Source organism: Ovis canadensis, chromosome 19 (assembly GCF_042477335.2).
Source record: "Ovis canadensis isolate MfBH-ARS-UI-01 breed Bighorn chromosome 19, ARS-UI_OviCan_v2, whole genome shotgun sequence".
In the NCBI taxonomy this organism is placed as follows: Eukaryota; Metazoa; Chordata; class Mammalia; order Artiodactyla; family Bovidae; genus Ovis; species Ovis canadensis.
Genome location: NC_091263.1, coordinates 59,022,852 through 59,042,893, shown reverse-complemented (window position 1 = coordinate 59,042,893; position 20,042 = coordinate 59,022,852). Strand labels below are relative to the sequence as shown.

At 40.0% G+C, this 20,042-nt stretch overlaps 1 protein-coding gene across 5 annotated transcripts in view; it reads right to left on the bottom strand.

The window, feature by feature from the left end:
* Positions 1-17,254: 17,254 nt before the first annotated feature.
* ARHGEF3 (Rho guanine nucleotide exchange factor 3) overlaps positions 17,255-20,042 on the bottom strand; it is a 311,112-nt gene continuing 308,324 nt past the window's right edge. For all 5 annotated transcript variants that reach the window (XM_069560635.1, XM_069560636.1, XM_069560637.1 and 2 more), the window contains one exon: positions 17,255-19,478. In XM_069560635.1, the coding sequence (XP_069416736.1) occupies positions 19,126-19,478 (353 nt within the window). In that variant the 3' untranslated portion in view covers positions 17,255-19,125. The remainder of the gene's footprint in view (positions 19,479-20,042) is intronic.

Below are 20,042 nucleotides of genomic sequence, written 5' to 3'. Positions count from 1 at the left end.
CATGAGTTACACAAAGCCAAAAAAAATAAAAGAAAATCTCAAGAGCAAGTGGTATATTGCAAAAGTGCCAATAGTGGTGAAATGTGTGAAAAAAAAATTCAAAGTGTTTTTGATTTTATGCTTTTATAATAAAGGAGAGCAAAAGAAAGTTGCAGGAATTCAGAAGGCTTAACACATCTCACTACTCAATTTGGAAGACTGTAAGCTTGAGGAAAAGGAATAATAATACAGATATTTTACCATTCTTTCTCTCAACAAGTATTTCTTGGGACCCTATCTGCTACCAGGCCCTAGGTTGGGCTTCTGGGGATAGAGCTGAAAATAAACAGATGCATCCCGACCCTGGGTTTATAGTCTGGTGCTTCCCAGACTATAAACTCTTTAATCTTCACAGCAATTGCCAGAGAAACATTGCCATGTTTGGCAGAGGAAGAAATGGTGGCTTAACTGTCTTGCTCGAAGGAATAGCTCCAATAAGTGACAGAGCAGGACTCGAATTTGTCTATCTTCTGACTCCAGTCTCCGGCAAGTAAATGAAATTCTACTTGCTTGTAGGCCTCTAGGAGCTCTAGTTTGTTAATCAAGGCTCTCAACAGAAATAAAGAAAAATTACAAAGTTACACCATAATACATTCCCATCACTCCCCTATGTGTCATTTTTATCCCTTGTTTGGTCCCTCTGTTCTTCTGAATGAATAGTAACATGTGTGGATGTATGTGCGTGCTCAGTTGTATCTGGATCTATGAGACCCCCATGGACTATAGTCCACCAGGCTCCTCTGTCCATGGAATTTTCCAGGCAAGAATACTGGAGTGGGCTGCCATTCCCTTCTCTAGGGGATATTCCCCACCCAGGGATCGAACCCATGTCTCCTGAGTCTCTTGCATTGGCAGGTGGATTCTTTACCACTGAGCCATTGAAACTTCCTGCCACCTCCCTTACAAACACAAGTCTTTTCATTTTTACTTTTTCTTTTGGCACTGAACAATTTCTAGAGGATTTGTGGAGAAATAGAAGCAAATCAGTCATCAGTCATCTAGTCTCCCTGCCGGACTAACAACTGAGCACAGACATTGCATTCCCTTTGACATGATTCATGTTACGGCTTTATTATTTAGTGCTTCATAATCCAAGAAAGGTACTCAGACTTACTGTAATTTTGGACATTTTCTCTCCAATTTATAAAAGGCCAACAAGAAAAACAAAAATTTCCTTTAAAATACAAGAGGCTAGCAATAAAAGATATAGTTAAAATGACCTTTTGCTACTGTGATACTGTGATTTATAAGAAATATGTATATATTTGGCATTCAGATGACCAAGATACATTTCTCAGGTATATTTGGCTTCAGTCACAGTTCCTGGTTCATAGCTCCCAAAACCCTTAGGATTTTTGGGCTGATAGAGCAATAGGAGGATCTTTTGCTATAATGTTTGTCCTTCCACAAAATGCTGCAGGCGGATTGGGTATCTTGATATTTACAACAATCTCTTTCCATCACAATTGGGTATATGTTAACAAAGGTGACTTTGGATTCCACCCCAGGGTGTGGGCTCCTTGTCAGCCCAAGTGACTGGCTGGTTTTCCTGATTTCAGTCCCACCTCTTGATTTCAGGGAGGGGAGGGGAGTTTGCAGTTGAATCATTGTCCACTGGCCAATGATTGAGTCAGTCATGGCTATGTAAAGAAGCCTCCATAAAACCCTCAAAAGATAGCTTTTTGACCCTTTGCTGGGGAGCTGCTACATGGGGGACAAAGATCTGCTTCTACATGCTAACTTGTCAAGTCCCAAATTCCAAGAGAACAGAAGCTTCTTTGTTCCAGAACTTGCCCTGTGTATCTCTTCATCTGGCTGTAGATTTTTATCTTTAAATAGCCTTTCAAAATAAATTAGGGCTTCCTCAGTGAATCAGCGGTAAAGAATCCACAGGAGACACAAGAGACTCAGGTTTGATCTCTGGCTGGGAAGATCCTCTGGAGAAGGAAATGAAAACACACTCCAGTACTCTTGCTTGGAAAATCCCGTGGACAGAGGAGCCTGGCAAGCTACACTCCATGGGGTAGCAGAAGGGTAGGACACGACTTAGTGACTAAACAACAACATAATAAATCAGTAATCTCATCAGTAAATAGATTTCCCTGAGTTCTCTGGGCTGTTCTAGCAATTACTCAAACCCAGAGAGAAACCCATGGGAACTTCTGATTTGTATTCAGTCAGTCAGAAGCGCATGTAACAACCTGAGCTTGCTGCTGCCGTATAATGTGGTGGGACTGTGGAAACTGATTCCATCTCTGAGTTGATAGTGTCAGAATTGAGTTGAATCATTGGACACCCAGCTGGTGTCTGAGAACTGCTGCTTGGTATGAGGAAGCCTTCTCTTGGCAAAATTCTGTTAGCCTTTGCCCTGCTTCATTTGGCCATGTTCTCCAAGGCCAAACCTGCCTGTTACTCCAGATATCTCTTGACTTCCTACTTTTTATTCCAGTCCCCTATGATGAAAAGGACATCTTTTTTTTTGGTGGTAGTTCTAGAAGGTCTTCATAGAATCATTTAACTTCAGCTTCTTTGACATTAGTGTTTGGGGCATAGACTTGGATTACTTTGATATTGAATGGTTTGCCTTAGAAACACACAGAGATCATTCTGTTGTTTTTGAGACTGCACCCAAGTACTGCATTTTGGGCTCTTTTGTTGACTATGAGGGCTACTCCATTTCCTAAGGGATTCTTGCCCACAGTAGTAAATATAATGGTCATCTGAATTAAATTCACCCATTCCCATCCATTTTAGTTCACTGATTCCTAAAATGTCTGTGTTCACTCTTGCCAACTACTTTCAATTTACCTTGATTCATAGACCTAACATTCCAGGTTCCTATGCAACATTGTTCTTTACAGCATTGGACTTTACTTTCACAACCAGATACATCCACACCTGGATGTTGTTTCTACTTTGGCTTAGCCTCTTAATTCTTTCTGGAGCTATTTCTCCACTGATCTCCAGTAGCATATTGGCACCTACCAACCTGGGGAGTTCATCTTTCAGTGTTCTGTCTTTTTGCCTTTTCATACTGTTCATGGGGATCTCAAGGCAAGAATACTGAAATGGTTTGCCATTCCTTTCTCCAGTGGTCCATGTTTTGTCAGAACTCTCCACCATGTCCCGTCTGTCTTGGGTGGCCTTACACAGCATGGCTCATAGTCTCATTGAGTTAGACAAGGTTGGGATCCATGTGATCAGTTTGGTTAGTTTTCTGTGGTTGTGGTTTTCATTCTATCTGCCCTCTGATGGATGAAGATAAGAGGCTTGTGGAAGCCCCCTGGTGGGAAGGACTGGCTGTGGGTAAAAGTGGGTCTTGCTCTGGTGGGCAGGGCCATGCTCAGTAAATCTTTAATTCAATTTTCTGCTGATGGGTGGGGCTGTGTTCCCTCCCTGTAGTTTGGCCTGAGGCCACACTGGCATCAGGACTGGAAAAGATCAGTATTCATTCCAATCCTGAAGAAGGGCAATGCCAAACAACGTTCACACTACTGCACAACCGCACTCATTTCACATCCTAGCAAAGTAATGCTCAAAATTCTCAAAGCCAGGCTTTAACAGTACATGAATTGAGAACTTCCAGATGTTCAAGCTGGATTAGAAAAGGCAGAGGAACCAGAGATCAAGTTGCCAACTTCCTTTGGATCACAGAAAAAGCAAGAGAATTTCAGAAAAACATCTACTTCTGCTTCATTGACTACGTTAAAACCTCTGTGTGGATCAAACTGGAAAATTCTTAAAGAGATGGGAATATAAGACCACCTTACCACCCTACCTTACCTGAACTTCTCTCAAGAGAAGGCTCTTGAGAGTTCCTTGGACTTCAAGGGGATCAAACCAGTCAATCCTAAAGGAAATCAATCCTGAATATTCATTAGAAGGACTATGCTGAAACTGAAGCTCCAATCCTTTGGCCACCTGATGTGAAGAGCTGACTCATTAGAAAAGACCCTGATGCTGGGAAAGATTGAAGGCACAAGGAGAAGGGGATGGCAGAGGATGAGATGGTTGATTGACATCTCTAATTCAATGGACATAAGTTTGAGCAAGCTCCAGGAGATGATTAAGGACAGGGAAGCCTGGTGTGCTGCAATCCATGGTGTCGCAAAGAGCTGGACACGACAGAGCGACTAACAATAGCGATGAGGAAGCCTCCATGTGCACATGCACATGTTGGGACTGGGTGCCGGAATTCTTAGTAACCACATAGTAAAAGCTGATTTTAAAAGAACATTAATTAGCAATGTCCACTGATGAATGGATGAATTTGGGATGATTTGGGAGAATGGCATTGAAACATGTATAATAGATATGAAATGAATTGCCAGTCCAGGTTCAATGCAGGATACAGGATGCTTGGGGCTGGTGCACTGGGATGACCCAGAGGGATGGTACGGGGAGGGAGGGGGGTTCAGGATGGGGAACACGTGTATACCCGTGGCAGATTCATGTTGATGTATGGCAAAACCGATACAATATTGTAAAGTAATTAGCCTCCAATTAAAATAAATAAATTTATTTAAAAATAAATAAAAGTATTATCCATATACTGGAATATTATTCAGCCACGAAGAGAAATAAAGCACTGATATCTGCTACAACATGGATGAACCTTGAAACTATGCTAAGCGAAAGAAGCCAGTCTCAAAAGGCCACATATTATATAACTCTATTTATATGAAATGTATGGATATGGAAATGTATGGAGACAAAGTGGATTAGTGGTTGCCTAGAACTGGAGGAATGGGTGGATTTAGAGGTGAAAGCTAGTTTTTTTTCTTTTTTTAGAGTAATGAAAATACTCTAGAATGAATTGTGGTGATGGTTGCATAACTCTGTGATAATACTAAATATCATCGAATTGTACACGTCAATAGTTCTATGTGAATTATATCAATAAAATTCTTTTTTAAAAAAGAGAACTGACATAGTGTTCCACTAGGATGCACGAAGTTCTGGGCCCTATCACCAGTGCTTAAACTTGTGTAATGTTTTTTCCCTCCAAATAAAAAGGAAAAACAAAAAACCCCCAAACACTGGAGCAGCATAATTTAAATATAACAGCTGAGCTGTATCCTTAGTCAATTAAGACAGCAGCAACTGACACCTACACCCTACTGTATGTCTATATCCGTTACTACAGAATGTCAGTGTGTAAGCTGACATTGACAATTGATGAGAGCGCTTGCTCTGTCTTTTCTCGAGTTTTATGTTTTAAAGATTTCTCAAAAGTTACCTAATATTAACGTATTTCTAAAAAAGAATCTTAAATAGAAGGCCTGGTGAATTGTGAACTATCAACATAAAATATTCCAAATTCTTTAAACATTACTGGTTGTGTCTAAATACCTTATTTCAAATATTCTTTCCCGTATTTCCAAACACACTCCAAATCATGTGTTTACATTATTTTTCCACTAAAAAACAATCCCTGGTTGGAAGAGATTTGCAAAAGTAGACCTTAAAAAAAAAAGCAATCGAGATTTAGTACCCCCCGGTGGCTCTGAAAAGACAGACAATAATTCTCCTAAGTTTTCCCCTAAGAACTCCTTGGGGAGCCAGCCAAGTTTAAATGGGATAATTGGTAGGTTTATGGTTGCAATTTACATAAATTATAGAAACATAACACCAGACATTTATCTAATTGAAGAAAATGTGGTGTTCAGTTACCCTTCTAGAGGAATTCTGCTTGTGGTTTGTGCCATTTGGTGATTAGCCCATTCTCTTGAGAATCTAAATGTGCTTTTCTGTGGATAAAGTACAGGAATGTTCAAAAATTTACTTTTAACTCAATCAAAAAATGAGCAGAAAATCTAAACACTCATTTCTCCAAAGATGACACACAGATGTTCAAAAAAGCATATGAAAAGATGCTCAGCATCACTAATTATCAGAGAAATGCAAATCAAAACTACAGTGAGGTATCACCTCACACAGGTCAGAATGGCCATCATCGGAAATTCTACAAACAACAAAATCCAGAGAGAATGTGGAGAAAAGGGAACCTCCTACACAACTGGGAGAGATATAAATTGGTAGAGTGAGTGAGTGAGTGAGTGAAGTCGCTCAGTCGTGTCCGACTCTTTGCGACCCTATGGACTGTAGCGTAACCAGGTTCCTCCATCCATGGGATTTTCCAGGCAAGGATACTGGAGTGGGTTGCCATTTCCTTCTCCAGGAGATCTTCCCGACCCAGGGATTGAACCCAGGTCTTCTGCATTGTAGGCAGACACTTTACCATCTAAGCCACCAGGGAAGATCTAAATTGGTATAGCCACTATGGAAAACAGTATGGAGATTCATTAAAAAACTAAAAACAGAACTATCATATGATCCAGCAATCTCACTCCTGGGCAGGTATCTGGAGAAAGCTCTAATTTGAAAAGATACACGCACCCCAATGTCCACAGCAGCACTGTTTACAACAGCCAAGACATGGAAGCAACTTAAATGTCCACCAACAAATGAATAAAGATGTAGTGTGCATATATGCAACAGAATATTACTCAGCCACAAAAATAAATGAAACAATGCCATTTGCAGCAACATGGATGAACCTAGAGAGTATCATACTAAGTCAAACAGAGAAAGACAACCATCACATGATATCACTCACATATGGAATCTAATTTTAAGACATGATAGAAATGAACTGATTTACAAAACAGAAACACACTTACAGATATTGAAAACAAACTTGTGGTTACCAAAAGGGAAATGTGGCGCAGGGATAAATTAGGAGCTTGGAATGAACATACACACACTGCTATATATAAGACAGGGACCTATTGTATTAGCACAGGGGACTCTAATCAATATTCTGTGATAATTTATATGAGGAAATCTAAAAAAGAATGAATTTATGTGTGTGTGTATATGTGTGTGTGTGTATATGTATATATATAATGGAATCACTTTGCTATACATCTGAAACTAACATAACAGTGTAAATAAATTATACTCCAGTAAAATTTACAAATAAAATTTAAAAAGCAAAAAAAAAAAACTGTTTTGCTTTGCTTTGCAAAACCTCAAAATATTTAAAAATTATACTTACAATTTTGGGCTTCTCAGGTGGCACAGTGGTAAAGAATCTGCTTGCCAATGCAAGAGACGCAGGAGATTGGGGCTTAATCTCTGGGTTGGGAAGATCCCCTGCAGAAGGAAATGGCAACCCATTCCAGTATTCTTGTCTGGAGAATCCCAGGGACAGAGGAGCCTGGCAGGCTACAGTCTATAGGGTTGCAAAGAGTCAGACACAACTGAGCGTGTATGTGGCACAAATCTTAGTTCCCCAACCAGAGATCGAAATAGAGCCCCCTGTATTAACCACTGGACCACCACCAGGGAAGTCCCCCATAATATTGTTTTGATTGTAAAAATAGCTTAAGCGTATTTAGAAATTTTTGAATCCAACCCCTGTAGACTGAGATACCTCATTGAAAGTCTAGGTTTGGAGAGCAGAATCTAACACTTGTCTGGCTTCCCTGGTGGTTTGTGTGTGTGTGTGTGTTAGTCACTCAGTTGTGTCTGACTCTGTGACCCCATGGACTGTAGCCTGCCAGGCTTCTCCATCCATGGGATTCTCTAGGCAAAAATACTGGAGTGGGTTGCCATTTCCTTCTCCCTGGTGGTTTAGCAGAAAATTTGCCTACAATCTAGGAGACGTGGGTTCAGTCTCTGGGTTGGGACAATCCCCTGGAGAAGGAAACAGCAACCCACTCCAGTATTCTTGCCTAGAAAATTCCACAGACAGAGGAGCCTGGTGGATCCAGTCCATGCGGTTGTAAGACACAAGTTAGTGACTAAACTACCACCACCAATGAAAACGAAAGTCAACTTTTTTTTTTTTGCCAAAAAGATCCTCAGGAGCATATACACAAACCTTCCAGCAGAGGGGAGCAAAAGCTCATGAAACAGGCTTCAAAACCCAGCAACTTTTCTGTATCACATTCTAAAAATATTCTTTAAAATATTCAGGATAAGAGTTACGTAAACATATGTAATTTATATGTGTATGTATTATTTTTGCCTTATAGGAATAATGGAATTGCAGCACTTACATTTAGGCAGGACAGAATTCTTCCCAAAGTTCTGACTGCTGAAGGCTCTTAAATGGAAGGACCTTAGGAAATTTATTTCCTAAGGAAATTATTTCATGAGAGGGAACAAAGGTGGGCCATAACATCTCGAAGGCTTAGTGGGGTCACCTGCTGGTAGTTTACCAACTCTTTTACATAGTTTAAGGTACAATGGGATTCTTTTAAGAATATGTTCTAACTATGCACCTAGGTTTCTTCATTTGTATAATGAGATAATAATTATAACCTAAAACCTCAAGGGGTTGCTGCACAGATGAAATATAAAGTTAGTGCGACACTGTTTTCCTTTTTTTAAATTACAGCAGTGTATATATAATAGAAAACTTATCATCTTAACCATTTTTAAGTGTATAGCCTAGTAAAGTACATTCACATTATGTACAAACAACCCTCAGAACCCTTTCCATCTTAAAAGGCTGACACTCTCTATCATTACACAGCAACTCCCCATTTCCCTCCCTCAGCCCATGGCAACTAACATTTGACTTTCTATTTCTGTGGTTTTGACTATTCTAAGTATATCATAAAGGTAGAATCATATAGTGTTTGTCTTTTTGTAATCAGCTTCTTTACTTAGCATAATTCCCTCAAGGTTCATCCACATTGCAGCATGTGACAGAATTTCCTTCCATTTTAAGCCTGAATAATATTCCATTGTACGTATAAACCAGTTTATCTATTCATCCATTGATGGACACTTGTCTTGCTGCCACATCGTAGCTATTGTGAATAACTCTGCCATGAACATGGATATGCAACTATCTCTGAGATCCTGCTTTCGATTCTTTTGGATATATACCCATAAATCGGACTGTTGGATCATTGTTGTTGTTGTTCAGTTGCTGAGTCGTCTTCAACTCTTTGCGACCCCATGGACTACAGTCCTTTGGGCTTTCCTGTCTTTCACTGTCTTCTGGAGTTTGCCCAAACTCACGTCCATTGGATCAGTGATGCCATCCAACAGCCACATCCTCTGTTTTCCCTGTCTTCTCCTGCCTTCAATCTTTCCCAGCATCAGAGCAGGATCTTTTCCAATGAAGCAGCTCTTTGCATCAGGTGGACAAAGTATTGGAGCTTAGGATCAGTCCTTTCGTATGCTGAATCAAATGATAATCCTATTTCATTCTTCTTGAGGAACCACCACACTACTTTCCACAGAAGCTTCACCATTTTCCTACTTCTACCAATCATGCACAAGGGTTTCAGTTTCTCCACATCGTCACCAACATTTATTTTCTGTTTTTTTTTCCCAAGAGTAGCCATCCTAATGAAGGTGAAGTGGTATCATTGCAGCTTTCATTTGCATTTCTGTAGTGGTAAATGGTTTGTAGTCCAAAGTACCATGAACCTCCATCCATATTATGCTTTCCAACTGTGGTGCTAGAGAAAACTCTTCAGAGTCCCTCGGACTGCAAGGACATCAAACCAGTCAATGCTAAAGGAAATCTACCCTGAATAGTCATTGGAAGAACTGATGCTAAAGCTCCAACACGTTGGCCACCTGATTCGAAGAGCTGACTCATTGGAAAAGACCCTGACTCTGGGAAAGACTGAAGGCGGGAGAAGGGGTCAACAGAGAATGAGATGGTTGAATGGCATCACTGACTCAATGGACATGAGTTTGAGCAAGCTCCAGGAGATGGTTAAGGACAGGGAAGACTAGAGTGCTACAGTCCATGGTGTCACAAAGAGTCAGACGTGATTGAGTGACTAAACAACAAGGCGATATAGTGATTTTGAGCATTTTTTCATCTTTTCATGATTGTTGGCTATGGTTAATCTTTTAAATTTTAGACAAATAATAGGTAAATAGTGGTATCTCGCGGTGGTATTAGCTCCCATTTTACAACTAGTGATGTTTGAATATTTCTAACTTTTTGTCCATTAAAAAAAGTTAAATATCACATACCTAGAAAGTGAAAGTGTTTGTTGCTCAGTCATGTCCACAACATTTTGCAACCCCATGGACTATAGCCCACCAGTTTTCTCTGTCCATGGAATTCTCCAGGCAAGAATATTGGAGGGGGTAGCCATTTCCTTCTCCAGGAGATCTTCTCAACCCAGGGATCAAACCTGGGTCTCCTGCATTACAGGCAGATTCTTTACCCTCTGAGCCACCAGGGAAGCCCTGTTTATCCATTTTTAAATTGGGCTGTTTGTTTTCCTATTATTGAATTTTCAGATTTTTTAATACTTTGACTTCTCTATCAGAAATATGATTTGCAGAAATGATTCTCCCAGTATGCGACTTTTCAGTCTTTTAATGAGCAGAAGTTCTTCATTTTATTGAGGCCTAATTTATCCATTTTTTTATGAATTACAATTTTAGGGTCATATCTCAGAATTATTTGTGGAATTATTTGCCTTACCCAAGGTATCAAAGTTTTCTCCTGATTTCCTCTAGTAGTCTTACAGCTTTAGGTTTTACATTTTTGTCTCCAATTTGCATTTTATAAGATGGACATAAGGGTCTTAATTTGATTTTGCTGAAAACAGATATCCATTTGTTTCAGCATAGTTGTTGAAAATATTATCCTTTGCCACTAAAGTGCCTTTAGTAACTTTGTTGAAAATCAACTGACCAAAAAAAAAAAAAAAAAAAAATCAACAGACCATGTCTTGTATTTCTGCGCGCTGTTTGGGACTATTGGCTGTCTATCATGCCAGTAACATACTGTTTTGGTTATTGCAGTCATAGTGAGTTTCAGGTAAGTTTTTCAACTTTGTTCATCCTTTTCACAGTTGTTTTGGCTATTTCAGGTGTCTCATGGTTCCACATGAATTTTAGAACCAGCTTGTGCTCTCTCTGCTCAGTGGGGTCCAACTCTTTGCAACATTTTTTTTTTTTCTCTTTTCTTTGCAACATTTTGGCCTGCGGCCAGTCAGACTCCTCCATCCATGGGATTTCCCAGGCAAGAATACTGGAGTGGGTTGCCATTGCCTCCTCCAGGAGATTTTCCCAAGCCACAGATTGAATCTGCATCTCCTGTGTCTCCTGCATTGCAGGCGGATTCTTTACCACTGAGCCATCAGGGAAGCTCTTCTATAAAATAGTCTACCTAGATTGAGATTGTGTTAAATCTGTGGATTAAGTTTGGCCAAAGTGGACACCTTGATAGTCCTGAGTCTTCTAGTCTATGAACATGGTATGTTTCCCCATCTAGTTTGGTGTTAAATTTTCCAATATTTTACCATTTTCAGTGTACATGTTTTGCACTTCTTTTCTCAGATTTATCTCTAACAGCACTGTGAATTTTACCCTATTAGGTGTTGGATATTTTTTTATCCCTGTAAATATTCCTGTGCTTTGTTCTGGAATGCAGTTGAGCTACTTGAAAATAGTCTGACATCCTTTTTGGTCTTTAGGACTTGTTGCTGCTAAGTCACTTCAGTCGTGTCCGACTCTGCGTGACCCCATAGACGGCAGCACACCAGGCTCCCCCGTCCCTGGGATTCTCCAGGCAAGAACACTGGAGTGGGTTTAAGACTTGTTAGGTAGAAGCAAAGAAGTGTTCACACTAGGGCTAATTATTCTCCACAACTTTTCAGGCCCTTCTGAATATGTTATCCAACTATGATATTCTTTTGGTGTGGGGGGGTGGGGACAGGCACTATTCCCAGCATTGAGTGATTTCCTGCTAATCCTTTTGGATGATTCTCCCACCCCTGGCTAGTTTCTCACACTTGTGCCCTTACAAGCATTCAGCTGAGTACCTGGGGCAGGTGGGGTGGGGGTGGAGCGGGCGGCAGGCCCTCTTCGCAGGCCTCCAAGGTTTTCTTCCCATGTAGTGCTCTCCTCTGTTGTCTAGACTCAAGCTGCCTCGGTCTCCCTGACCTCTCAGTCACCTCTCTTCCACTCAGGGACTTCACTGGACTAGACAGGCCTCCCTCCCTGCCCTGCTTCCTGACAACGCTCTCAAGGCTGTAAGTTGGAGCAAACGCAGGGCTCATGCTCATTCATTCTCTTCTCTCAGGGTCACTGTCCTTCATCACCTGGTGCCACTGTCCTTCATTGCCTGGTGCCCACTGCCTCTAAAACCAGAGTTTCACATGTCTTGTCATTTCTTTTTTGGTTGCTTTAGGTGGAGGGTAAATCTAGTCCTTGTTACTCCATCATGGCTAGAACTTGTTGAAGACATTTAAATAATAAGAAAACTCCTATTTTTCTACAATGTTGCATTTTAAAGGCTCATCATGCTGTTGGGCAGACCCACACCTCCATCTGGTGCCATATTCTATCAAAATAAATCCTTTAACAGCTTTTGCAGTATAGGCCTGCTGGTAATGAACTCTTTGAGGTTTTTTATTTTTTTAATGCCTGAAATAAGTTTATTTTGTCTTTCCTTTAAAAGATATTTTCATGTCTTTTCTCAGAAAATTAGCCATCACAACAAGAAACAGAAATATGAAATCCACCTTTGGTAACTCCAAAAGACCTCTGTATCCTTGAACCACAATGTATGAAAATAGAACACAAGTGGTGAAATGATCGCTGAGACGAAGACGCAGAAAGCACGTGGGTATGTTATTTATCATGTCAGGTCCCAGCACCCGTCAGAGGCCCACCAAGCTCAGCAGCATATTCCAATTAGGCTTATTCGAAGGTGGTGTAAAAACGGACTCTATGTAAATTGTGGGCAGGATGTAGAGACAAGTCAATATCCTGGGGCTGCTGACAGTGGAGCGGTTCTTCTTCTAGGATGGAGGGGTTACTGGGACTCAGACAGAACTCCTTGAGAGGAGCTGTGACTTCATGTGAGAGAGGTAGCCAGCCCAAGGTGAGAAATGAGAGAATAAATACTCCAACCTCACTCACTTCCCTCTCTCTGGTATTATGCAAGGACTTCCCTTTTGGTCAAATAAAACCAGAAGCGACAAGTGAGAGTTCACTGATGAAGTACCTACACACTACAGGCACATAAAATGATGGATTAGCATAGTCAGCTTGGAAACGTAAGCAAAAAAGAACAATCCCGTAAGCTACTATTATCCCCACATAAATGAACAGTGCAAGAAAAATACAACAAAACTATGATAGCCTGAGAGTTTAGCAAAGATAAGACCTTCACTACATAAGAACAGGGATGCTCTAAGATTAGGAACAATGATTTAAAAAAAAAAAAATTCTCCCCAAATTAACAGAAGCATTAGAAAATAAAGGTGAAGAAATTCCCATGAGAAAGAACAAACTATTAGGAAATAAAAGTAGGAATAAAAAAGGTAAGAAAATATATAAACCAGTCTAGGAGTGAAAGGACCAAATCCAGAGGTTCAGCATCTCTCTTACTGGAAAATTCCTGAAAGAGAAAACTGAAAAGTGTTAGAAAGGGCTACACTGATGAAAAAAAAAATGGAAGAAAAGATTCCAGATTCTGTGGATTGAGAAGACCTCTCTACCCAACCCCCAAATATGCAGAGATGAATGAAAAAGATCCCAGCCAAGGCCACACTTTTGAGAAATTTCAAAACACCATGTGCAAAATTTAAAGTGATTATTAAATAGCAACGAGGAAAACTACTGGCTCTTACTAGTTTTCAAAATGATCTCACATACAAATATCTCACTTTTAAAATGGCCTAAGGGCTTATGGTATCTCCATTTCATTAGACATTGGCTGAACAGAATATTAAGGATGACATTTTTCAAAACGTCACAGGTGAGACAGTTCATTGACATTTAGGTGTGTTTGTGTGTGAACATGTATGGCAAAGTGGACAAGTTATCCAGAAGGCAGGTCCAGTTTTCTGAACTGGATGATCAGTTCTCAAAGACAGAGTGCCATTTCTAATTCCTCGCTAACCCTCCAGGTCAACTGATGAACTGTTGCTTCCTGTGGGCAGATCTACGTAGCTGACTGATGTGCAAACCAATCTGGAAGAAGGAAATAAAATGCAGTGAGCACTGACTACTGTTTCACAAAGTTGTTGGCATCAGTACCCTCTAGGTTCATTCAACACAGTTGCCTTTTCTCTTTGTGTGTTCACATCGGCAAGGTTTCAAACCTTCGTGATCTTCAGATTCTTTCTGGTGAGTTGGGGCTTGAGTTATCCTCTTCAAGTTCCCAATACTGTAATTCTAGAATTCTGTCAATAAATGAGATAGCGCGAATTAAATCAGTCAACCACATCAGTGACAGGTGATAATCAATAGCTTTTCCCACAAAGCCGAGAGGATCCAGGTGAGACAACACACCCAAGTCAACCTGTGTGGTGAGCTGTTCTCTTTATTAAATCTCCAAGGGATCCTCAGGTTTCTGGAGAATTAGTGAAAGGTGGAGGTAGACAGAATGTAAATGGGAAGTTCAACAGCCTGTGCACCAACACGGTGGGCTGCAGTTTTCTGGAACCACAGAGACTTTGTTCAAACAGGATTGTAGTTAAGAAGAGTTCTGCATGCTCAGCTGCTGCAGATGGTGCTAGGAATGGAAACGAAAGAAGCTGGTGGTGGTGACCACTAACCAGAAGCTGAAACCACACTCTAATTTTGCACAAAATTGCTGGGTCTGGCTCTTCTCTTTGCTTATGACTTTCATTTACTCTGAGACAATTATATTTAGCTGTGTGTCCAATAACATCTTGAAAACAGACTGAAGAAAACCATTTAGCCCTCAGTCATTTGTACTAACCCACAAAATGTCAGTACAAATATCTTCTAATAGACTAGTAGAGACATACGCTCTAGTAATAAAGTCAGTATAATCAAGGGAATCAAAAGTGGAGGGAACATCCAAAGTAGCACTGGAGAAGGATGAGGAAGATGAAAAGGAGGGAAGAGCAAGAAAAAGAGAACAAGGAGTGAGTCTTCACTTGGGAAAAAATTTGGACTTACTTTTATTTATGTGAATATTTTGAGTAATCTAGAAATTAATAGCATGTTGACAAAAATGCTGATGGCTTATTATAAAGATAAGATTAACTACCAGCCTTAATGGGCCAATATGCTACTGAGAATTGGCTGTCCAGTACTTAAAACTGCTGAACCTTAAACTAACCATTTTAATTAAAAAAAAAAAAAAAGTGGACTAAAATTCCAGGAAGAATTTCAAAATGAAATTTCCCTGCTATTATTTGGCATCGAGTTCATCAACAGTAACCTATTCTAACAGTGATATTCAACACTTCTTTTCTATAACAATCATGACATCCCTCTGACACCAGTACAGATTCAAGATATAGTTGTTAAAAATGAATAAGTGAATAAGCGAGTAGAGCCAAAGCAGTCCTGAGAAAGAAAAATGGGGCTGGAGTAATCAGACTCCGGTGAACAAAACAGTTTGGTACTGGCACAAAAACAAAAATACAGATCATCAGAACAGGACAGAAAGCCCAGAAATAAACCCATGCAGTTATGGTCGATAAGTCTACAATGCAGGTGGCAAGAGTATACAATAGACAGTGTCTTCAATAAGCAGTGCTGGGAAAACTGGATAGCTACATGTTAAAAAATGAAATTAGAACATTCTTTAACATCATGCACAAAAATAAACTCAAAATGGATTAAAGACTTGAATGTAAGACTGGACACTAAAACTCTTAAGAGGAAAACATAGGTAGAATACTCTTTGCCATAAACTGCAGCAATACCTTTTTGGATCTGTCAGAGTGATGGAAACAAAACTAAAACAAACTGGATCTAATTAAACTAAAAAGCTTTTGCAAAGTAAAGGAAACCATAAACAAAATTTAAAGACAACCTAGAGAATGGGAGAAAATATTTGCAAGCAATGTGACTGCCAAGGGATTAATTCCTAAAATTTACAAAAAGCTCATGTGGCTTAATATATATATATATATATATATATATATATATATATATGTGTGTGTGTGTGTGTGTATATGTGTGTGTGTGTGTATGTATATATATATGTATGTATGTATGTATAAAATCCTCCCCCTGCCAAAATGGGCAGAGGACCTAAACTGACATTTCACCAAAGAAGACACACAGATGGCCAGGAAACACATGAAAACATGTTCAATGCCACTTATTATTAGAGAAATGCAAATCAAAACTATGAGACATCGCCTCACATCAGTCAGAAAGGCTATCATCAAAAAGTCTACAAACAATAAATGCTGGAGATGGTATGGAGAAAAGGGAACCCTCCTACACAGTTGGTGGGAATGTAAATTGGTACAGCCACTATGAAGAGTGGTATAGAGGTTTCTTAAGAAACTAAAAATAGAGCTACCATATGATCCAGCAATCCAATATATTCAGAGGAAAACATGACTGGAAAGAATACACGCATCCCTATGTTCATTGTAGTGCTGTTTACAATAGCCAAGACATGGAGCCACCTAAATGTCCACTGACAGACGAATGGATAAAGAATAAGCGCTACATATATACAACAGAATATTAGTCATTAAAAAGAATGAAACAATGCCATTTGCAGCAACATGGATGGACCTGGAGATTATCATACTAAGTCAGTCAGACAGAGAAAGACAAATATCATGATATCACTTCTATGAGGAATCTAAAAAACAAATGAAATTATTTACAAAACAGAAACAGACAGATTTAGAGGATGAATTTATGGTTACGGGGGTGGGGAAGGGTAGTGGAAGATAGATTTGGAGTTTGGGAATAACAGGTACACACTACTGTACATAAAACAGATAACCAGTAAGCACTTACTGTATAGCACAGGGAACTCTGCTCAATATTCTGTAATAATCTAAATGGGAAAAAAATCTGAAAAAGAATAGATAGAGGTATGTATGTATAATGGAATCACTTTGTTATACACTAGAAACTAACACAAGGTGGCTAGTCAACTATACTCCAGTGTTAAAGAGTAGAGAATCCTTGAAAAAACAGATGTTAGAAATATGAGTTCTACAGGAGCTTTAGTAGATCAAATCAAAACATTTGTTTCAACCTGCACCCTATCGTAATGTGTATTTGGGTACAAGCAGAAATTTTGGAGAATCCCAGGGACGGGGGAGCCTGGTGGGCTGCCGTCTCTGGGGTGGCACAGAGTTGGACATGACTGAAACGACTTACTTAGCAGCAGCAGCAGCAGCAGCAATTTTGGAACGAAGCTCCCAGGAAGACAACTGAAGTTTGGTATTTGTAGGCCAAACAGTATACACCAAGAAAATGACATTTTTAATGTAATTTATTTGAAATGCTTCCAGAAAAGTTTAAGGCCATTATACAAAAACATTCATTTCATGAAAACATTCATTGACTTTCTTCTCATAGGCCAGTCCTTGACAGATCTCTTTTCTCAACATGCTGCCCAAAGTGGCCGATGGCTCCTTCAAAGAATGATTCATTCTTTTCTTCACCATCAAACAACTATTCTTGGCTTTTCTCTGCTTCTGTCTGCAGCAGATTCAGTCAGTCAGTTGGTAAATCAATATCAACTTAAGAAACAAAGCAGTTTTAAATAAACTTGTAATAGAAAAAAAAACTCACCAAGTTTAAAATCTATAAATACAGAAATATGTTTTACAGGGTAAAATTGACGACTTCTTTTATTTTTGAAAAATAAGTACTATACCTTGTTTTTACATTGATAAATCTCGTCACACAGCTTTCTGAATGCACACGATAGATGTACATAATAAAATGACAACATAGTATTTACTGCTCTCCTTTGTGTAAACTTGAAAGACACAGATTAAAAAAAAAGCTTTTTGGCAATAATTTAGAATCATTACTACTAGTGCTGGTGTGGGTACAATTTTGCACCAGTCATCTTTAACATTTACACTCACGCAGAGCTTTTCTGTGTATTCAGTTAACTTTTTTCAAAGGTCTGCGGCTCACCCTACATTGTAAATCAAGGCTGGACAAAGAGGTTACTAGTTTGGCCAACGCATGCTGATTGATGACGGAGTTAATTAAGTCAGCCTCTGGAGAATGTAATTATGATTCTGCTCCCAGCACAGAGCCAGTGATGGCAAATGATGACCCGAAAGTGAAGCAGGAAAACCCCAGGCTCTGATCTTTCCCAGAAGGACACTGGACTTTGCTTTTCTTTTTTAATGCTTCCGACACAAGGTCATGATGGAGGACTTTTTCCAAATTCTTCTCACATGTTTCTATAAACAGAGTCACTGACGCAGCCACAGCCTCTCTGTCATCTCCTTCATTCATGCTCTAAAATATGAGTAGGCTGAGGCAGAGGAAACAAAGTGAAGAGGGCCTTTCTGCTATTCCTGCCAGGTTTTCCCAGGCCCAGTGAGGTCTGTTCTGATGTTTTAGGCTAGAAATGCCTATCTAAGGCCAGCCAACATCTACGGCAGAGACCTCCTCATACAATACACACTTCAGTTCAAGATTCAGAGTTGACAGCCGCTTTTGTGCTGATCCTTTTAAGGTCAGACTTTATTTCATGTCCTAGTAAATTACTGCATCAGATTTGTACTGGATGAAATTGCAAGGTCAAGAGAGCGCTTCTTCCTTTGCGAAATTAAACCTTCAGAATCCCCAGGGATGTTTTCCTGCTTTTTGGTTGGATGATATCAGACCGATTTAACTTGAAACAATGATCTTTCCCGGTTTCCTTCAAACACCATAATGATTACACAGGTAACTTCCTCATGCCCTGTTTGCAAGGCCCTTGAAAATTCATGCCTTTAGCTACTCTGTCAAAGAGCTAGAAAAGTACTAGAGAAATGAGGAAGGATCCTTTAAAAGTAATCTATATGAAACAGCAGATTAGAGGCTGTTTTCTATTTTTTAAAATCCAGCAGGACCAGTGAAAATATTGATAACTTGTTCAAGTACATATCCACCCATCCAGACACTTGGGAAAAACAACACAGGGTAACAGTTGCCACAGATTCCAGCTGACACAAATTGGCAGTTACAGTACTAGAGACAAAAAAGTACAGACAGAAGAGACTGGGTCAACACAGTCACAAAAGTGTGAAAAAGTGCTTCTCCAAACCGTTCCACATGTGGAATGCAAATACTGTACAGGTAAGACGCAGGGCGACTTCCAGGAAGCACACGCTTCTGTCAGACGTTGCTTTCAACATGCCTGCTGTTCCCACAGGAAGAGTCTGTCTGTTCCATGCGCTCACAGTCAAGGCTGACCTCACTCGTGTCCATGCTACAATCCGATTCACTGTCTGATTGGTCCATCTGCTCAAGTTTTGTTTCTCCCTGTGGTTCCCTGCTCCCGGTGGTGGGATCTAGGAATGGTCCCTCAGAATCAAGGACCGTAGCCTGCCCCGTGGCACACAGAACTGTTTCTTTGGCTTGGCGAATACAGTTGAGCCACTGCTGTTTGTTGAATGTGTCATTGGCTTGTAATGAGTGGGTCTGACTTTGGGATCCATTTTTGAAACTCACTCTGAAGAAGTTTTTAACTAGAAAAAAGAACACACAAAAAAGGTCAGTGGACAGATATTTCCACAGGTCAAAGATAACTTATGTGGTGACACTCACCCTGGTATTCAGGGCGAGATCACTCACTGATTACTAAATGTCCTACTATTTCAGGACATGGCTCGGCTCCACCCTGCAGCCTCCATCAACCAACAGGTGTTGACACAGGTCTGGCACTCAGTGGCCTTCCAAAGCTATCAAATCAGTACAGAACAACTCTGTCTGGGACCCTGGAGTACTGGGTACCAAACCTGGCCATATATCAAAATCTCCAAACAACATGGTAAAAATACAGATCCTGGGGTCCTCCCCTTAGGGATTTGGATTCAACAGATCTGGAGTCGGGGAGGGAGGGGGAGCTGATAATCTGTCATTTTAACAACTGCCCCAAGCTAAAGCTTTTTCAAGTTCAAGACGCTCTTTGTAACATCAAACAAGTCCAAGATCCTCCACACGATAGTACCTGTGTATTTAGTATCCGATGACTGAGAAGACATGTAAAGATAGAATTCTTTTGTGGTTTTTTTGCTGCACTGGGTCTTCAC